The sequence below is a fragment of the Balaenoptera musculus genome, chromosome 9 (genome assembly GCF_009873245.2).
Source record: "Balaenoptera musculus isolate JJ_BM4_2016_0621 chromosome 9, mBalMus1.pri.v3, whole genome shotgun sequence".
NCBI classification, from domain to species: domain Eukaryota; kingdom Metazoa; phylum Chordata; class Mammalia; order Artiodactyla; family Balaenopteridae; genus Balaenoptera; species Balaenoptera musculus.
The window spans coordinates 60379707-60399424 of record NC_045793.1 but is presented as its reverse complement, the minus strand read 5'-3'; the positions used below and the strand labels follow the sequence as shown (position 1 = coordinate 60399424).

Below are 19718 nucleotides of genomic sequence, written 5' to 3'. Positions count from 1 at the left end.
TCAGAGCAGAAATAAAATAGAGATGAAGAAAACAACAGAAAAGATCAGTGAAACTAAAAGCTGGTTCTTTGAAAAGATAAACAAAACTGACAAACCTTTAGCCAGAATCATCAAGAAAAAAAGAGGGCTCAAATCAATAACATTAGAAATGAAAAAGGAGAAGTTACAGATGACATCACAGAAATACAAAGGATCATAAAAGACTACTACAGGGCTTCCCTGGTGGTGCAGTGGTTGAGAATCTGCCTGCCAATGCTGGGGACGCGGGTTCGAGCCCTGGTCTGGGAGGATCCCACATGCCGCGGAGCAACTGGGCCCGTGAGCCACAACTGCTGAGCCTGCGCGTCTGGAGCCTGTGCTCCGCAACAAGAGAGGCCGCGATGGTGAGAGGCCCGCGCACCACAATGAAGAGTGGCCCCCACTTGCCACAACTAGAGAAAGCCCTCGCACAGAAATGAAGACCCAACACAGCCAAAAATAAAATAAATTAATTAATTAATATACTTATAAAAAAAAAAAAAAGACTACTACAAGCAAATACATGCCAATAAAATGTACAACCTAGAAGAAATGGGCAAATTCTTAGAAAGGTACAATCTCCCAAACTGAACCAGGAATAGAAAATACGAATAGACCAATCACAAGCACTGAAATTGAAACTGTGATTAAAAAACTCCCAACAACCAAAACTCCAGGACCAGATGGCTTCACAGGCGAATTCTATCAAACATTTAGAGAAGAGTTAACACCTATACTTCTGAAACTATTCCAAAAAATTACAGGGGAAGGAACACTCCCAAACTCATTCTATGAGGTATCACCCTGATACCAAAACCAGACAAAGATATCACAAAAAAAGAGAATTATAGGCAAATATCACTAATGAACATAGATGCAAAAATCCTCAACAAAATATTACTAGCAAACTGAATCCAACAATACATTAAAAGGATCATACACCATAATCAAGTGGGATTTATCCCAGGGGTGCAAGGATTTTTCAATATCTGCAAATCAATCAGTGTGATGCACCACATTAACAAACTGAAGAATATAAACCATATGATCATCTCAATAGAAGCAGAAAATGGTTTTGACAAAATTTGGCAGCCATTTATGATAAAAAGTCTCCAGAAAGTGGGCATAGAGGGAACCTACCTCAACATAATAAAGGCCATATATGACAAACCCACAGGTAACATCATACTCAATGGTGAAAAGCTGAAAGCATTTCCTCTAAGATCAGGAACAAGACAAGAATGTTCACTCTTACCACTTTTATTCAACATAGCTTTGGAAGTCCTCTAATCACAGCAATCAGAGAAGAAAAAGTAATAAAAGGAATCCAAATTTGAAAAGAAGTAAAACTGTCACCATTTGCAGATGACATGATACTATATACAGAAAATCCTGAAGATGCTACCAGAGAACTACTAGAGCTCATAAACAAACTTGGTAAAGTTGCAGGATACAAAATTAATACATAGAAATCTCTTGCATTTCTATACACTAACAACAAAAGATTAGAAAGAGAAATTAAGGAAACAATCCCATTTATCACTGCATCAAAAAGAATAAAATACCTAGGAATAAACCTACCTAAGGAGGCAAAAGACCTGTACTTTGAAAACTATAAGACGCTGATGAAAGAAACTGAAGACGATACAAACAGATGGAAAGTTATACCAAGTTCTTGGATGGGAAGACTCAATATTGTCAAAATGACTATACCATCCAAGGCAATCTACAGATTCAATGCAATCCGTATTAAATTACCAAGGGCATTTTTCACAGAACTAGAAGAAAACTTTTTAAATTTGTACAGAAACCCATAAGACCCTGAATAGGCAAAGCAATCCTGAGAAAGAAAAACGGAGCTGGAGGAATCAGGCTCCCTGACTTCAGATTATACTACAAAGCTACAGCCATCAAAACAGTATGGTACTGGCACAAAAACAGATATACAGATAAGTGGAACAGGATAGAAAGCCCAGAAATAAACCCATGCACCTATCGTCAATTAATCTACGACAAAGGAGGCAAGAATATACAATGGAGAAAAGACAGTCTCTTCAATAAGTGGTGCTGGGAAAACTGGACAGCTACATGCAAAAGAATGAAATTAGAACACTCCCTAATACTGTACACAAAAATAAACTCAAAATGGATTAAAGATCTAAATGTAAGACTGGATACTATAAAACTCTTAGAGGAAAACACAGGCAGAACACTCTTTGACATAAATCTCAGCAATATCTTTCTGGATCCACCTCCTAGAGTAATGAAAATAAAAACAAAAATAAACAAATGGGACCTAATGAAACTTAAAAGCTTTTGCATAGCAAAGGAAACCATAAACAAAACAAAAAGACAACCCACAGAATGGGAGAAAATATTTGCAAACGAAGTGACCAACAAGGGATTAATCTCCAAAATATACAAATAGCTCATGCAGCTCAATATCAAAAAAAAAAAAAAAACCAATCAATGCAATCAAGAAGTGGGCAGAAGGTCGAAATAGACATTTCTCCAAAGAAGACATACAGCCCAAAAAACACATGAAAAGATGCTCAACTTTGCTAATTATCAGAGAAATGCAAATCAAAACTACAATGAGGTTATCACCTCACACCAGTCAGAATGGCCATCATCAAAGTCTACAAACAATAAATGCTGGAGAGGATGTGGAGAAAAGGGAACCCTCCTACACTGTTGGTGGGAATACAAATTGATACAACCATTATGGAGTACAGTATGGAGGCTCCTTAATAAACTAAAACTAGAACTACCATATGATCTAGCAATCCCACTCATGGGCATATATCCAGAGAAAACCATAATTCAAATAGAAATGTGCACCCCAATGTTCACTGCAGCACTATTTACAGCAGCGAAGACATGGAGGCAGTCTAAATGTCCATCAACAGAGGAATGGATAAAGAAGATGTGGTACATATATACAGTGGAATATTAGCCACAAGAAAGAATGAAATAATGCCGTTTGCAGCAACATGGGTGGACCTAGAGATTATTATACTAAGTGAAATCAGAGAAATACAAATATCATATGATATCACTTATATGTGGAATCTAAAAAAATGATACAAATGAACTTATTTACAAAACAGAAACAGACTCACAGAGTTCAAAAACAAATTTATGGTTACCAAAGGGGAAAGGTCGGGGGAGGGATAAATCAGGAGATTGGGATTAACGTGTACACACTACTTTATATAAAATAATCAACAAGGACCTACTGTATAGCCCAGCTCAATACTCTGTAATAACCCATATGGGAAAAGAATCTGAAAATGAACTGAATCACTTTGCTGTATACCCGAAACTAACAAAACATTGTAAATCAACTATAAAATAAAAATTAAATTTAGAAAATGTATAAGTAAATATTAAATGGTGACAACACACTATTTACGTTTCTCATTTAAAAATATAGTGATCTCTATATCCTAGAGATCACTTCATAATAAGCATATGGACATCTTCATTTCTTTCTACATCTGAATAGTACTCCTTCATGTGGATGTATCATACTTTTGATTTGTCCAGTGTCCTATTGATGGACTTTTGGGTTTTTTTCAATGTTTTGTTATTCAAGGTAGTCTTTGAACAAATATCCCTCTGCATAAGTCTTTTTCTTATTTATTGTTAGTACATCTTTGGCATAGAATCCTAGAAGCGGGAATTGCTCTGTCAATGAGCAAATATGCATTCATTACTTTTAGATATTGCCAAATTCCCCTCCATTAGCATTGTACCATTTGCATTTCCAATGACAATGTATTAGAATGGTTGTTTTCTTTCGGTCTCCTCAGAGTATGTTATCTTTTGGATTTGTGTCAATCTCATAGTTGAGGTTTCTCAGCTTGGTTTGAGTTTGAATTTCTAAGTGTGGTTGCTTTCATACAGTTAAGAGCCAATTCTGTCATCTTGACACAGTCCTCTCCATTAATACCCAGGAAGCCCTATACGCAAACAATTCTAATTTTTTCCTATTTCTTGGGTTGTTACTTTTTAATCTTTTTTTTCTACTTCCATTTCTCCTGTTTACTTCCTAAATATTTCTCTTTCTCTGCACTGTGTTTTAGCATTTCTTTTAAAGTCCACTCCTTGGACTTAATAATCATTGTTCTGATTGCAACTAGGTCCATATGAGCAGCCCAAAGTGCTCCCTCTGCTTCTGTCCCAGTTATCAAACTGCATAGTGAAGGTTGTGAATTGTGCCTCCCAGCCACCTTAAATACGACCTGCACATCACTCCTCACCAACATGCGCCTCCTTGGGTGTTCTCCACCGCAATGAATGCCACCACAGATCTCCAGTTGCCCCAGTCTTAAACCTGGGTTTTTTCCTGCTGACTCCCTCTCTCACCTTCCTTGTATCAAATCAATCACCAGTTTCTGTGGCTTTTACCTCATAAATGATTCTCAAATCCATCTACTTCTCTCCATTCCAAACTACTGATCGAAGCCACTGTCATTTCTTCCCTGGACTCCTGCACCTTCCTTCTAGGTGGCTTTTTCTAGTTTTTCTTGCTCCCAAACATGGTCAGAATTACTTGTGAAAGCACAAATAGGATGGTGCCATTTACTAGCTTAAAAACCATCAAAAACTAAAAAAAACCCCAAAACCCAAACCCCCAAAACCAAGAACCCCAAGTCCCAAGTCCTATATTTCCATAGGTACAGATGTATGTGAGTAAGTACTGCAATGCTCTGGACACTCAACACTAAACTGATAGCAGAGGGTACCTGGGATGGAAGGCAATGAAGGCGATGTCATGGGCAGGCTAAGTATTGGTGAAGGAGGGCCTGTTTTATCATTATTTGCATTGTTTGAATTTTTACAATTAGAGTGTTCTCCAGTATTACTTACATATGTTAAAATAAATAAAATGGACTGAGAAAGTGAGGCTTAACTAGCTCTGAGGCAGGTCAGGTTCACCAGAAGGTTGTACAAATTCCTAATGCCAGGTCTCCTGGAAGAGACTTCAGGTTCCCTACAACTCCTCCCAGGGGACAAAATTGTCCTCTTCCCCTGCGTATTACCTGGGAATGTAAATCAAGGTTTTCTTACCTTTGTGGTCCACAGTTTGACGGTCCAGTCAAACGACGACGTGACAAACAGGTGTGAAAAGTCGATTGGGCCCACTGCCATGTGGCAGTTAATTCCTGTCACTGGCCCTTGGTGGCCTTCGAAGACTTCCCCAATACCTGCTTTGCTGCACAAAGACCACACAAGAGCAGAGTTTCAGTGACCTTCGCAAAGCACTGATTACTTTACAAAAACTAGGCTTGTTTCTGCGTGATTACTTCTCCATAATTTAGCACAGCCATAAACCATCAGAGATGAAACCACTTTCACAGTTACCCTGAGAGAAATGAATGCTATACTACTCTTGGTGATTAAAAAAACAATATGGGGCGATAACATCTTTTTAATTTTCAGAATTTAATATCAAATTTTTATCATTTAATCCTTTTTCAGGAGTGCCTCAAAGCCCATCACTGTCGTTGCAGCTGCTTTGATGCAAAACATATACAGCCGGCCCTCTATAACCGCAGACGTGGAGCCCGCGATATGGAGGTCTGACTGTACTGCGCCGTCTTATAGAAGGGACTTGAGCATCCTCGGATTTTGGTACCTGCAGGGGCTTCTGGAACCAATTCCCCATGGATTCGGATACCAGGGGACGACTGTACACTCAGATCTCAGAGCTTTCATATTTATAATAAGATGATTCTACTCTTGTGGTGACTTTGACACAACTCCCATTTTAACTCCTTCCGGGGAGCCTATTGGCTATAAAACTCCATATATCCTTGAATACTTGCATTTACCCTTTTGAGAAAAAGTTCTTAAACTAAGCTGACATACCTGAAAATGTAAAACTTTGTGGAAACCCTTGTCACCACAAAATAATAGGCAAAATAACTTAAATGTCATATGGAGAAAATGATGTTTTCACTGAAAGCGGAAGAGTAATTTACAAATCCACTAAATGTAAATTCCGTAAGGGCTGGTGCCTTGTTTAGCATGTAGTAAGTGCTCAATAAACATTTGTTGAACAAAACAGCAAAGAAAGAGGCAAGCTCATGCCTTTTTCCCCAACAGGAGCACATTTGAGAAATGGCGATACACAGTTTGAAAGTTATCCGCAGACATATGTCGTTTATTTAACTAAGCTGGGATTGTTCCCAGCCCCTATTATCCCACAATAGTCTGCACACAATCACACCCAATTAGAAAATATACCAAAATGCTATATTTTAAAAATTCATGTGCACAACGTTATACATATGACAAATACAGAGGGATTGTGGAATCTATATATTATGTCACAAAGAGTGAAAATGTATTAAGTTATTAAAGAATGTGGGCTTCTGGAGCACCAGTAAATGTCAGTGTGCTAAGCAAAAATTTGAAATCACGAGCCAAGTGCTGCAGCATATGTTCCATGTAACAGGCACTCAAAAATTATGCCTGGTGAAACTGCTAACAGCAGTTCCACACGTGATCATTTACATTTGTTCTAGAGAACATGAGGAACTGATCTTTGAAGTGGCCCCTGGTGAGACTCCATTTGCTCTTAACAGCATCCTGAAAGGGTTTATAGGGTGCAAAATGGAGAACTTATTTAATTTATGGAAGTGGATTTGCACCTTTTCCATGTTAGGTGAAACACAGAAATTTCGCACCTCTCCCCTGTAGCCCTATATGACCCACTTAAGATCACTATGAAGCCCAATGCCTATGACTCTACAACTCTACTGAGATCTGTATTTTATATTTCAGATAGATGGACCAATGTAGACAGCAAAATCAAGCTCACTGTAAAATGATTTGTGGTTTGTACCTTAGGTACCCTTCTTTTGAACCACAGTGCATCTTCTGTGGTGTGTGCTCGAAAAGGACAAGAGCCACAGAGCAAAAATATTCACCATGTAAATGGTTATTCACATGAAAGAAAATTTTTTAAAATCTGAAAGTTATCAATGAACATGTGCTATAGCCCTCACAGATAATTAAAGCCTTGGGTTAAGTCAACTGAACCTGTGCCCTGTCGATTCTAAAAAATACGTAGATAAACCTGGGAGTTTCTGTTTGGCCCACTGTTTGCTCTCTGTGCCTCTCTCATGCCACTTACGACATTCTACCTGTCTTGCCGATGTTTGTGTGCTTACCTTTCCCACCATCATCAGTTTCTCGAAGATAGGAACAGGTTTAAATGATGTCTGCATGCCTGGCAACATCTAGCAATGCACTTTGCTGACAGTAGTTGTGCGGTGAACGTTTCCATGAATGAACAACTCTATCAGATCTTTCTATGCTTTCATAAAACTGATGTGTGGTTTTAGCCAATACTTATGAAGTAGGACTATTGGGCATGGAATTATGAGGCACATCTTCCTAGTCATCTTTTACTCATGTGAGCAGGGAAAATACTGCTTGTTTCTGTGGAGAGCACAGTAGGAACTTCACAGCCTGTATTGTGTGAATGGAAAAATCGTATAGCTGAGCCACGGATGCCTGTTATTTCTACAAATCACAAATACACCAGAGTATGAACTTGGAACAATTTCTGGTTCCTCATTCAATCTAAATAGCCTGTGATGAGTGCAAGAGATGAAAAATCAATTGAATTAGAACTACTAAAGTGAAAGAGAAATAACACACCAAGGTGAACACAGTGAACCTTTCAAAAGCTGTGAGTCCATTCATTAAGTCTTGCATGTAATTTTATAACCCAGTCTAGATTATTGAATTCCACTTTTTCCTGAGATTTTTCCAGGAGCATCTGCCAATCTCTCAATCAAGACAGAATTCTTATCACCTGGAATCTTCATTCTGCCTTATGTATCTCATACTATTTCAGCCTCTGATTGAGAGGAAGGGCCCTAAGGCACTTCTCTATATTATTTGGTTATTGTCACTCTTTATTCCCCATATAAATTTTTAACTCCTCACTTACTATGTGCCAGGCACCAGGCAGGAAACCAATGATGAAATGGAAATAGTTTAGTAAGAGAAAAATGGCAGATGACTGAAGAGTTGAAATAAAATGTGATGAATGCTAATGTAGAAGTGATATGAAAATATATAAAACAACAAACCTATCTGACAGCTTGTAGTCCTATCCCATTTATTCTACTTTAATTTTCTCCATAGTACTTATCACCTTAAACCACATATTTACTTGTTTATTAGTTTACTGTCATTCACCCTCAACCAGAATATGAACTCCAGGTCTGTTTTGTTCCTTACTGCATCCTTATGACATGATGGTGCCTGGCACATGGTAGGTTCTTAGAAAACACTCCTTGAAAGAATGAATGAATAAAGGGAATGAAAATGCTACAGAAACATAAAGAGGGAAATGATTTCTTTGTCCAATAGAGTCAGGAGAGGCTTCAACGTGGAAAGACCTTTGTTCTGGCTCTTGAAGGGTGAGGAGGAATTAACCAGGCCAAGAAGGAAGAAATACCAGACCCAGCGGGAGAAACCGAATGTACAAACTCACAGAGGTGAGTTATTGGGGGATGGGTGCGTGGCTGGAGCCTGAAGGCTGAGGCTGGGAAGGGGCAGGTAGTCAAGGGTGATCAAGAATCTTCTAGGATATGCTAAGAAGCTTGGACTTTTTTCCTTCAGGCAATGTGAACCATCAAAGGCTTACAAATGGCTAAAGCCTTACAAAGGCTTACAAATGGCTAAAGGCTTACAAAGGGCATCCTTATAGCAGAAGGATGCTATAAAATAGTGAAGGCAGGACGCTGTGATTTGCATTTCTTCAGAAATGCCTTTCTCATAATGCAAGGTGGTTATAATCCAGAAAGCGATAACAGACTTTTGGAAACGAAGAACACGTCATTGGTAAGAAAACAGAAACTCACCTTCCATGACGACAGGCCGTGTAGACTGTACCCTCCTCGCTGCCAACCACGAAGTTATTGACGTCTCCCGTTGGGAAAGCCATTCCGGTAACAGCCACAGGCTTGGACTTATTGTACACCAGCTCCATGCTCTCCTACCAAAACATGGCGTGGTTACATTCCCTCTGTCGACTCCTTGCCATGCCAAAGATAGCACGGAAAAATCATTTGACTAAATCGTCTGTTTGCTTTTCACACAGCGTTACAAAAGACCCCGGCTGTGCCAGAAACCATGCTTTACTGCCCCTGACATTCATGCTTCTGTGTATCTCTGGTTTCAGGCCGGCTGTATTTCATCAGTGTGTGCTGCTGCTTCTGAAGTCAGGCAGAGATGACAGGTGAGAATTTTGAAACTAATGGTGCAGAAACTAAAGATAATACTGTAATGGTTACACTTGTCAGCCCCAGGCTTTAATACAACACACAATACCCTTATATTTACAAACATTTTCAAAATCAATTGTTCGTGAGAATACACTTGTATTAATATCAGATGTACTAAGCACGTCTGTCAAAGCAGGAGTGTGTGTCCTCCACAGACCAAAACCAGAAAGTTGTCACTCAGGTCATAAAAACCAGATTTCAACAGGGACTAGATTTCATGAAGGGCAGACACTGGGTGTGTAGGCTCTAAGTCTGCAAAAAACAATTTAAATAAGTCTTTAAAATGGTAAATGAGAGTCTTTATTTTATCTAAAACGATTTTCAAACTTGGGAATTCAAGTGTATTTTAAAAGACATTCTGCTGAATTAAGTTTAACGACAGTGAAGAATAGTTAAGTATAACTAACATCCTTGACTATTTCTGGCTATTTACATCAAATAGCCTGCTTTGTGCACCTAAAGTAACTTTAAAAAAACATTCTAGGGGATCATGTCATTCTGTTTGGAAGTTTAGTCTTTTTTTATGCAAACAAATAAACCTAGTCATCGCAGCTAAGGAGTCCATAAATCGGAAGCACATGCTAACAGTCTGGGAAGTGCAGGCCACGTGGTCATGTGACATGCTTGCAGTGTGTGAGATCCAGACGCAGCGAGTGCTTTAGTGAGGGGATGCTGTGATAGTGTAATACAGAAAACTGGACCATCCGGTGGTCTGCTCCATGGCTAAAATTAGCAGAGGGAAGGTACAGTCTCTTGGTCACCCACATGGGACAGAGAGGGAATAGGGCAACTGTTGTCTGTTCCCACGTCTGCCTGCCGTCCACAGCCATGCCATGAAATGCTCCATCTCTGTGCAGAGACAGGCGTCTGCGGGCATGCCAAAACTAATAAAAACGGTCATGTAGCCCCCGTATGACTGGCTTTAACCTAAACAAACACACATTTAATCAGCAAAATGGGCAATTAAAAATTCCTAATTAGAGGGTTCACTCATATCTGTTTGCTTCTAAAAGAAAACAACATATTGCTGAGAAATTTAAGACAAAGCTATAAAATACCCACACACATCTCCCAACTTGTATAAATGTTAAAGATCAGCAAAAATAGAGGAACTTAAATTGTAAGGAACTTATTAGATCTCCCCCCACACTAAAATCACAAAAAGAACTTCTTTAGTCTTAGTATTCTCTTCAACTGTATTTTGTGGAAACTTATGGGAGGTTCTTTTCGGTTTCCACATTTCCTTATGTATACTGAAACTTCTAATGTCTTCTAAAATTGTGACAGAGACATTCCAGGATTGTTATTCCAGAAAAGGGAATAGGAATGTTAAAACTGAGAAGTATCTCCTAGATATCTCTTACAATTTTCTTGATGTCTCCTCACATTGTCAAAGGCTGTAACAGGAAATTCTTCTCTGTTTTTAGCTGGAGGAGAGTGAAGTACTTTTATCCCCAAGAAATGTGGAAAGAGTATGGATATGTGTGTATTTATCTGTGGATGTAAGTGTTGCCTTCTGTGTGTGTGTACATACATATATTCTGAAAGCTGCATTTAGATGCCTCCCCCAATGGTCTCTTCCACTTCTGCTTCTTTGTTTAGCTCCCATTACTGTAATCAGGAGCAGTCTGGAAACCTTGGAACTTTTTCATTTTCAACTTCTTGTTTGTTGAGCAAGGAATGGCAGGAGCCACCCTAACAAACATTCCAGAGGAGAAAACAGATGGTTGGACAAATTCTTCAAACACACAAGGCGGTTGTCTAGGCTACAGATACAAGCAAGGGCTTGGATTTCTGTTTTGCTGGGATACCTTTTCTCCAAGGCAAGGACCCATCAGGGATCGCTCTGCTGAGCTCCAACCCCCGTTCATATTTGTTTAACAATGCTGCAGGGTAAGTACAATTCCTACCACAGCCAACTTCCATAATTACTATGCTTTAAAATGGATTATTTCATTTTCACTTGAAACTGACCTAAGGATTAACGTATTACAATAATTACATGATTTGTGGTAAAGGAAATGGGTTTTGGCTTCAAGAGGAGGCTGCTGAAAACAGGCCCCACTCTTTCAAGTGCACACATTGATTTTTAGGTCCTATAGGATGTGAGGGTTTGGCTTTTAGGAACTCTGTTCCATTAGGCAGGTATCTCTTTTAACCAAGATGCTCTTAGGCGTATGGGAAAACAAACCCACCTGTGGAGTGGAGAGCATGTCCAGGCTCCAGGAACACATTTTACCATCGGTAGAGACAGTGATGAGGTTATGAGCATTCTGGGTCCCAACAACATTTACACAGTACACGGGATGCTGCAGAAACATAAACATGGAGGATCAAACCCCGGTCCAAGAGGAAATGCTTACATCTGAGTGTCAAACACATTACTCTAAAACAAGGATTAAGGAGTGACATAATCCCACAATAATACAAGCCTCAGGTCATTTGCCACTTTTGATTTGAACCTGATTTCTTTTTAAAAGCTCTGGCAGCAACACGTCGTAGTGGAAATACTCAGAAAGCGTCACCTTGCTCGGTCAGATGCAGTACAATGGAGCTGAAGCAAACGGGAGCACATGAGGACTGATGGGACAGAGGTGCACAGGGAGGTGAAAGTGTATTACTTGAATGAGGCTCCGCCACATAGTCTGGCTTCTAAGCTCACCACGAGTGACGGAAAAAGACAGTCTTCCAAAGGGTAGAACAATTGCCTTTTGGAAGGAGTGTTACCAACTCTGGAGTTTAGTGCATTATAGCCCCCGTGCCAAACATTTGTTAACATGCTTTATACAAAGTGGTTAATATTCATCAGCCTCTTTGATTTGAGGGAGAGATACTGGTGGTGGAAATTATTGAAACAAGGAACCTAGTAAGATTAAATTAGGTTTTTTTATGTTGCTGTAAAACCTAGGATTAATGATAGATTTCTTTTTCAAAATATTGTTTAGGGTAGTATGGAGGCTTAGATTTGGCCAGGGCCTTGAGAAAGGTCACTTAAACATCCCAGGAATCATAAGCAAGATGCTCTAACCTTTTGTCATAATGCAAGAAGGTTATTCTACTCTGTAGAATCCTAAATGGTAGGCTAAAATCATTTGCAGCTGCACATTAAATACTAAATGGAAGGTTAGCAGAAGCACAACCTAGCAGTAATTTGGGTTAGATTTCAGGCAGCTTAGCCATCAGTGGCCAAACCACAACTCAGTCGATGCTTCTCTGTGCAAATAGCTGACAGTCTGAGTCTTTCTCTTGATGAGTTACTGTCCAAAATACCTAGCCACAACAACAATGAAACAATCTCTAATATTGGAAAGTTGATATTATATAAAGGATGGTTCCCAAACTATTATTATCATATAAACTCCTGGTCAGAAGGAACTGTAATAATCATAAGTATAGCTGTTCATCTGCCTCTCCCAAGAGGTGGTCCAAACTCTGCTCAAACACCTTTCTTAGCCAGTTTTAGCACTAATTCTTGGGCAGTTCCTCCTTCTACCCATGGGGATGAAGAAAGCTCAAGGAAATACTTCTAGTGAAGTGCCCTCTGACATCATATACATCAGGTCAAATAATACACATGGATTGTTCTTATATTACCCCTCCTCCCCCCAGTCTTGTCTTGCTCTGACTAATCATCACCCATTCCTTCAAATGCGTTGAGGACCTGGTTTTCAATACCTTCCCCATCCTGGACACTCTCTTTTGAATATGCTATCTTTTGTCTGGGTTCCCCTTCCAGTGAAGTTCTGCGAATGAAACCTAACCATCTACCTACATTCTGACTAACTGAATATAGAAATACAGGGAGCATTGAATTGTCACTTCTCATGTGATTAAAAAAAAAAAAATGCCTGTATTAATGCATCTTAAGATTTACACTTGCTTTTTTGGCAACTGCGTCACCTCTTTTACCTATGCTGATGGAGAGTCAACAAAGCCCCTATGTCTTTTTCACACCACGTTCCTGCAGAAACCTTCAAATGGATCAGCTCTAGTAGATCTGGACAGTACAGCAGAGATCTGGAATGAAATATTCTTCTGATCAGGTCTCTAAATACCAAAAGGACCGACTGGTCGTGGGGCTGTGGACAATGCTTTTTCCCCAAGTCTCTGGTGTATGTGGCACGTACAGCAGCGTACAAACTCAAGGGTGAGTCACGTGGCGTCCTAAGCCCTGCATGCAAATCAACTGGAAGAATGGATGAGACACATTCTCGCCTGAAAATGGCAGACTCAGTAAACTGAAGAATGAGAAAGCAAGGTCCAAACATTGTTATGAGCCCCAAATCTGCCTAGTGCTTTTTAGCAAGAGTCCAATAGGGTTTCTTTTGTTAACCACAGAGCATCAACACACATCTCCAAAACCCTAATGGATCGGGACTCCTAAGGGTGGGTGTAGTAGGGAAAGAAGGCATCTAGAAGGATGTAGAGGGCAAATGCCCTGAGAAGGAATGTGTGTGGTAGCCCCTCCCTGGCTTTAATCAGTACTACTGGCCTGTGCTTTCAGGAGTAATCAAACTCAGTTTAAAAGAAAAGAGAGATGTAAAGAAACCAGAACAGAAGCAGACACGTGGGCATGCCTACTTATACACACACACAAACACACATCACTCTGCTTAATGGAAAGAAAAAAGCAATGGTACCGCTCATTTTTCCAGTATAGAAGCCAGATTGTTTTTATTTATTTTAGGAATAAACTTACTGTGTGCCAGAAGGTTTTTGCTTTAATTAGGATTTCCTGTTGTCCCAAATGCATATGTGTGGTGGGTGTGAAAGGAAATTAGTTAGTAATCTGTGGTGGGACTCTTTTTCCTTAACCACTTTGGATCCTGGTACCAATCAGCCAGGCATGAGTGGAAGTTGAAAGACAAGTCACAAAATTAACTGTGCTCTTTGAGCTGTGGATTCAACAAAACACAGCAAAAGAGAAAAAAACTGTTATTTTATTTTCTGACAGAAATAATGTCACTCTGTTTGATAATAACAGTATTTTCATTGTGAAGATCACATCCTAAGCTGCTTGGAAAAGAGATGAATACTTTGGAAGAGCTCCTGCATTTGGATTCTCCCCAAAAGCTTTGTGCTAAATGTTCTAATATCTGGATTTATAACTTTTTGAAATTTCAGGAGGTATGCTCACAAACACACCAGATATGCACACAGGGCCAAGAAATGGCTTCGTGCTCCTTGAGCAAACACCTGCATCAAGCCCGTCTCCTCCTGGGTCACAATTTTCTGTTATTAGTTTGGAGAAATGGGGTAGGCAAGAGCAATTTTCCAAGATTCCCAAGAACTAGTTTCACCTGCATGTGTGTTAGGCCCAAGTCAATCAGAATTAAGGCTGACTTGGTATTTGTCATTTCCCATCGTCGATCTTACAAGGGTGGAAGAATTTTCCTCTTCATGGTCTCAGCTAAAGCAGCTAGCAGTTCTTTTTCAAAGCTAGATGGGTTTTGAGGCCAGCAGATGAAACAAATGAGGCAACCACATTAAGGAAATTGAAACAATAGTAGAGCTGTATCCTTGGGCATAATTTGGGCATTTCGGAGAAAGGACATCAATTCCCCTGAATGTCAGGGTAGCAGAGATTGATGGAGACATGCCTGTCTTCTTATTCCTCCTAACAATTGCTAAACACACCTGTCATTCTCTTAAAGGAAATGACAGACTAGTTGTCTTACGAACACTATACTGAACCTCTTCTGCTAAATTATGGGTAATGGTTTTGAGATGTTGACTTTTAACCCTAGGGATTATACTGTCACTGTAGACTTTATCGTTGAGACTTACACCATGCATTCCAGAATTTAAAGTCACAGCACTCCCTCAAATCACAAGTGAAAAAGGCCTGTTGGCAAAAGTCCCATATGCCATCCCTAGACAGAAAGTGCTTACTCTTTATGGTCTATTTGAAAATATGAGTTTCCACCTTATAATGTAAATGTGAAGAGTTTCTTTGGGAAAACAATTTCACAGATGCTTCTTCCAACGTTTCTCCCTGTGGCATTTTTTAGTTTTAAGCTATCCTCCCTGGTAGCTTTTGGGACATCCAAAGAGATCCTTTCTATGTGTTAAAACTTGTAGATCGTTAAGAGAGTCCGCTAAACCCAGTGCTTCCTTCATCTACTTTCCACTCGGCTTTCCTTTAGTCAGTCAGGATGCAATCACTATAAGTTAGATACTTCGAAGTTGGAGTTACTAACAACAGCCGTACTTCTGTCAGTTATCCCCTCTTTCAGGGCTTGGATGGCTGACCGGGATGTGACAAAACCCTGACTTACTGTGTGTGCAGCAGCCGACAAGGGTGTCCGCTGGACTGGCGTCCTCCGATGACTGCGATTATCCCACAGGACAATCTGGCCCGAGTAAGTCCCACCAACTACCAAGTTGGGATGGAAACGAGCAAAGCAGACGGACATCACAGAGGACTGTGGGAGGGAAGAGGAGAAAGGCATCCTGTGAAATGGTTAGAGGAGGCTTGTTTCTTCCTGAAGAAACAACTGCTCATCACATAAACTCAGCACATCCTGGAAAACACAAAGCAAATGTTAAGCGCACAGTGTGTAGGACATTTTGTACACAGACACAGAATTTCCCTGGAGAGGCTGGCCGATGTTTACTCCTTGAAACTTGAAATCTGAAGTCTCGGCCACGTCATCAAATAGGCATAAACCCTGTCTTACGTACATCATTGTTTTGTGGTCTGTAAAGCTTGGTTTGTGGATATTTCCCATTTATCAATAAAATTACATCAGAATTAATATTAATTCTCCATTAGTCTTTACAAAACAATTCTTTATTTGAGGGCATGTCCGCATCAGTGTACAGTGTTGGCAAGGCTTTGAGGACTTTGAGACTGGGTACTTTTTTTTTCTTTTTGGCTTAATGTAGACTTCTAGGAAGTGTACTGATCTCAGACTGATCCAACTGGTTCCTCCCCAGATTCCCTCGCCTCCCATGGGCATTCTCCTGACCTTTATCCTGCCCACTTCAGACAATTCTCAATGTTATTCTTTGCCTATTTTAACAAACAGTCAGAAATGGATTTCAGTCCAACTCTGCCATGGCCTGTCATAGCATCATGAATGTGGTTTCTAAAATTCCACAGAAGACGACTGGGCACTACATTTTATAGGAAATTACTTAGCTGAGCAAGAGCCATGATCCATTTAAAATCAGACAAGCTGGCTGTTCCACATTTGCTAGGAAGTCCACTGTGATTCCTGTTGTGCTTTACATGGTTGCATTTACACACGAAAGTAACTGTTTTTAATAAACACACTTCACCCTTTCAATTAAATTCAACGAGTGATCTTATGTGTAAGGAAGGCATTGTACCAGGCATGATGGGAATACAAAGGTAGTCATTGCCCTCGACAAACCTGTGCCCTAGGAAAGAGAACTAAAAAGCATGCATTCGATGAACATGCTGCCTAGTCCATACCTTTGTATGGAATAAGAAAAGGTGCCTCTCTGCACAACATAGTCACGTGGGCGTGTGCCCTGGCAAGTGGAAAGTAGATTTTTGTCCTCACTTGTCCCTTGGGTTTGAGATGCTTACGCAGGTCACAACTTGCACACACAAGCAGCAGCCCTGAAGGTGATATGGGCCATGACTAGATCATAGGAGCGTGTGTGTGTGTGAGTGTGTGTGTGTGTGTGTGTGTGTGTGTGTGTGTGGTGGGGAGGTGAGAAAGGTTTGGTTTAGCTAGGAGAGGGGAAAAAAGAGGGGAGCGGAAAGGGTGGGATGCTTAGAAAGACCTCATGAAAGGGAATGCATCACCCTTGATGTAAATGTGGAATGTTCAGCAAGTGGACAGGAGAAGAAACAGTGATCCCTGAGAGATGGGATGATGGGAAGACAAGACTGGAGGCTCCAGAGCAGAGGCTGGTGAACAGCCACAGTCTGGTTTGGCTGAGAAGGAGCTTGCATGGAAGAAGCAGGGAGTAGGAAATGTGACTGAAGGGCTCATCCGGGCCAGACAAGAGAGGACCTTGAATGGCAGGGACTGTGTGGATTGTTTTCTGTGGGCAATAGCGAGAAATCACTGCTTTCTGAGCAGAGAGCGAGAGAGAGAGAGACAGGATCAACGGTTGTAACTGATAAGCCAGTAAAGCAAAGAAGTGATTGAAAAAGAAATGATGACCTCTTTCTGACTGGGAAGCTAACTGTCCATTAAAAAAAAAAATCAGATCTACTATCAGCCTAAGGCTAGTTCCTAGTCAGTCTCAGATTCTCTGAAGTACAATAAAGCATGTAGACTATTTTTCAATGTCATGTTTTCCTAGTCTGAATGATTCTCAATTCCAATTCCTTGAACACGATTCAATGGGGAACATGCTTGTGCCCCAATCTGGTTTTCATAAAGTTCAAGAATAACTCTCAATAATGGTACTGAATTAAAGAAAAAGAAAATAATGCTGGTCAGCTTCTTGTTTTACACATCTCACAGAAACGATTCTGAGCTTTCAACTGATGAAATTCTTATTCTGCTTGAGCTATGTTGGAGACATTTTCTTTGAAACTTCAGAAAGACTTAAAATTATCCAGGTGATATCAACAATTGAATTTACCAAAGCTCCAATGGATATGAAGGAATGTCATTAAATTTGAAAAATCCAGAATTAAATCACTTAATTGCTTTTGTGTTTCACTTAAATCTCAGCAAATACTGCTCCAAACCTTACACAGTTTGTTAAGAGACTAAACTACAGAAAAACAAACAGTGGAGGTATTTCTACAAAACAGAAATACATAGTTGGTGATCAACCAGAATCCAACACCACAAGGTTAGAACTTAATTCCTACTTTTTCATTCATTAGTGTGTCCACTTTTCATTCATTCATTAAACACACAGTGCTAAGTACTAACTAAATCATTTCAAAAAACGTTAAATGTCAGAAAAGCACCCCCATCTCGAATTCAGAATTCTCTTTACATTTGATAAAAAGTCAAATTATTGTGAAACAGAAACAGACTCATAGACATAGAAAACAAATTTATGGTTACCAAAGGGAAAAGGCTGGGGGAGGGATAAATTAGAAGTTTGGGATTAGCAGATACAAACTACTATATATAATATAGATAAGAAACAAGGTCCTACTGTATAGAACAGGGAACTATATTCAATATCCTGTAATAAAACATAATGGAAAAGAATATGAAAAAGAATATATATACATATATAACTGAATCACTTGCTGTACACCAGAAACAAACACAACACTGTAAATCAATTATACTTTAATTTTAAAAAGTCAAATTAGTGCTAAAAAACAAAAAGAGTAAAACCACTTTGGAGCATCAGAGTTCTGCCATTAGAGTCTACTTTGTTTTGCTTCAAACCAATCTTTACGATACCTCCATGAGGAAAAAAGAGTAGAAATACTTTTTATTTTATATTTGGAAGATTAGAAATGATGGAGAACTTGTGATTCATCAATTGCACTTATTTTTTTAAGCTCAGTATGTTAATTATAGTAAATATTCTATGTATTATAGACTATGTATAAATGTTAAAAATAGAACTCCAGGGTATGCCACATTTGACATAGTACTATTCATATGGAAACTCTAAGGCAGTATGATCACAATTATCTAGATGTAAAGTTTAGAATTTAGTCATTTCTTGAGATGTTTCAAAGTACCCTGATGTTTGATTTAATGGTAGCAAACACTTGGTTGATTGACTGAATTTTTAATTTTTCATCCAAATGTTTAGGTTCCTTTAGACACATGGGAGCAGTCCCCCAACTACAGTCTTGACAGAGACAGCTGTTCTTCTAATTTGGAAAGTCTGCATCAAACCACGAGTAGTACAGTGTCTCAGAAAAATCCCTGCAACCTTGCACTGTTGGTACAGCTACTGATATAGTTGTTGTAGCCAACTGTCATGGAATTTATTGACTGTCTGCATAAAGAGCAAAGGATGATATCATCCTGTCAGTTGTATCTATTAGGTAAAGAGTAAAAAAGCATTCCAGAAAAATTGACTGACACTACTAAAACATGTGGCTTTTTGTTGTCCTCATATTTAACAGTACATTTTCTGAAGACATATTCTATGAAAAACATTTAATAATACTAATGCTATCTTAAAAATGTCATCACTCTCCTAGGCATTTAAAATTTTGGATTCATTCAGTTATTCAGTGTCATAATAAAGCATTAAATGATTAATACAATTTAGACAAACAAATTGGAAACAAGAAGCTTCCCCACCCTTGTTATTCTTGGCTCTGTAAGAATACATATCTATATAGTTTGTAGTTTTAACTTTTTACCTATTTTATTTTATTCTTTAAAATATTAGAGCCTTGAAATTATTTTGGAAAATAACGTATGGCCTCTAAACATTCAAATCAAGTAGTTTACATGAGTGGAAAAA

General features: G+C 39.3%; 1 protein-coding gene across 4 annotated transcripts in view; it reads right to left on the bottom strand.

Moving 5' to 3' along the window:
• Positions 1–19718, bottom strand: part of DYNC1I1 (dynein cytoplasmic 1 intermediate chain 1) — a 339110-nt gene that overhangs the window by 68610 nt on the left and 250782 nt on the right. For all 4 annotated transcript variants that reach the window (XM_036863139.1, XM_036863141.1, XM_036863140.1 and 1 more), the window contains 4 exons: positions 15611–15757; positions 11528–11641; positions 8910–9043; positions 5095–5239 (listed from right to left, as the gene is read on the bottom strand). In XM_036863139.1, coding sequence (XP_036719034.1) covers positions 5095–5239; positions 8910–9043; positions 11528–11641; positions 15611–15757 — 540 coding nt within the window. The remainder of the gene's footprint in view (positions 1–5094; positions 5240–8909; positions 9044–11527; positions 11642–15610; positions 15758–19718) is intronic.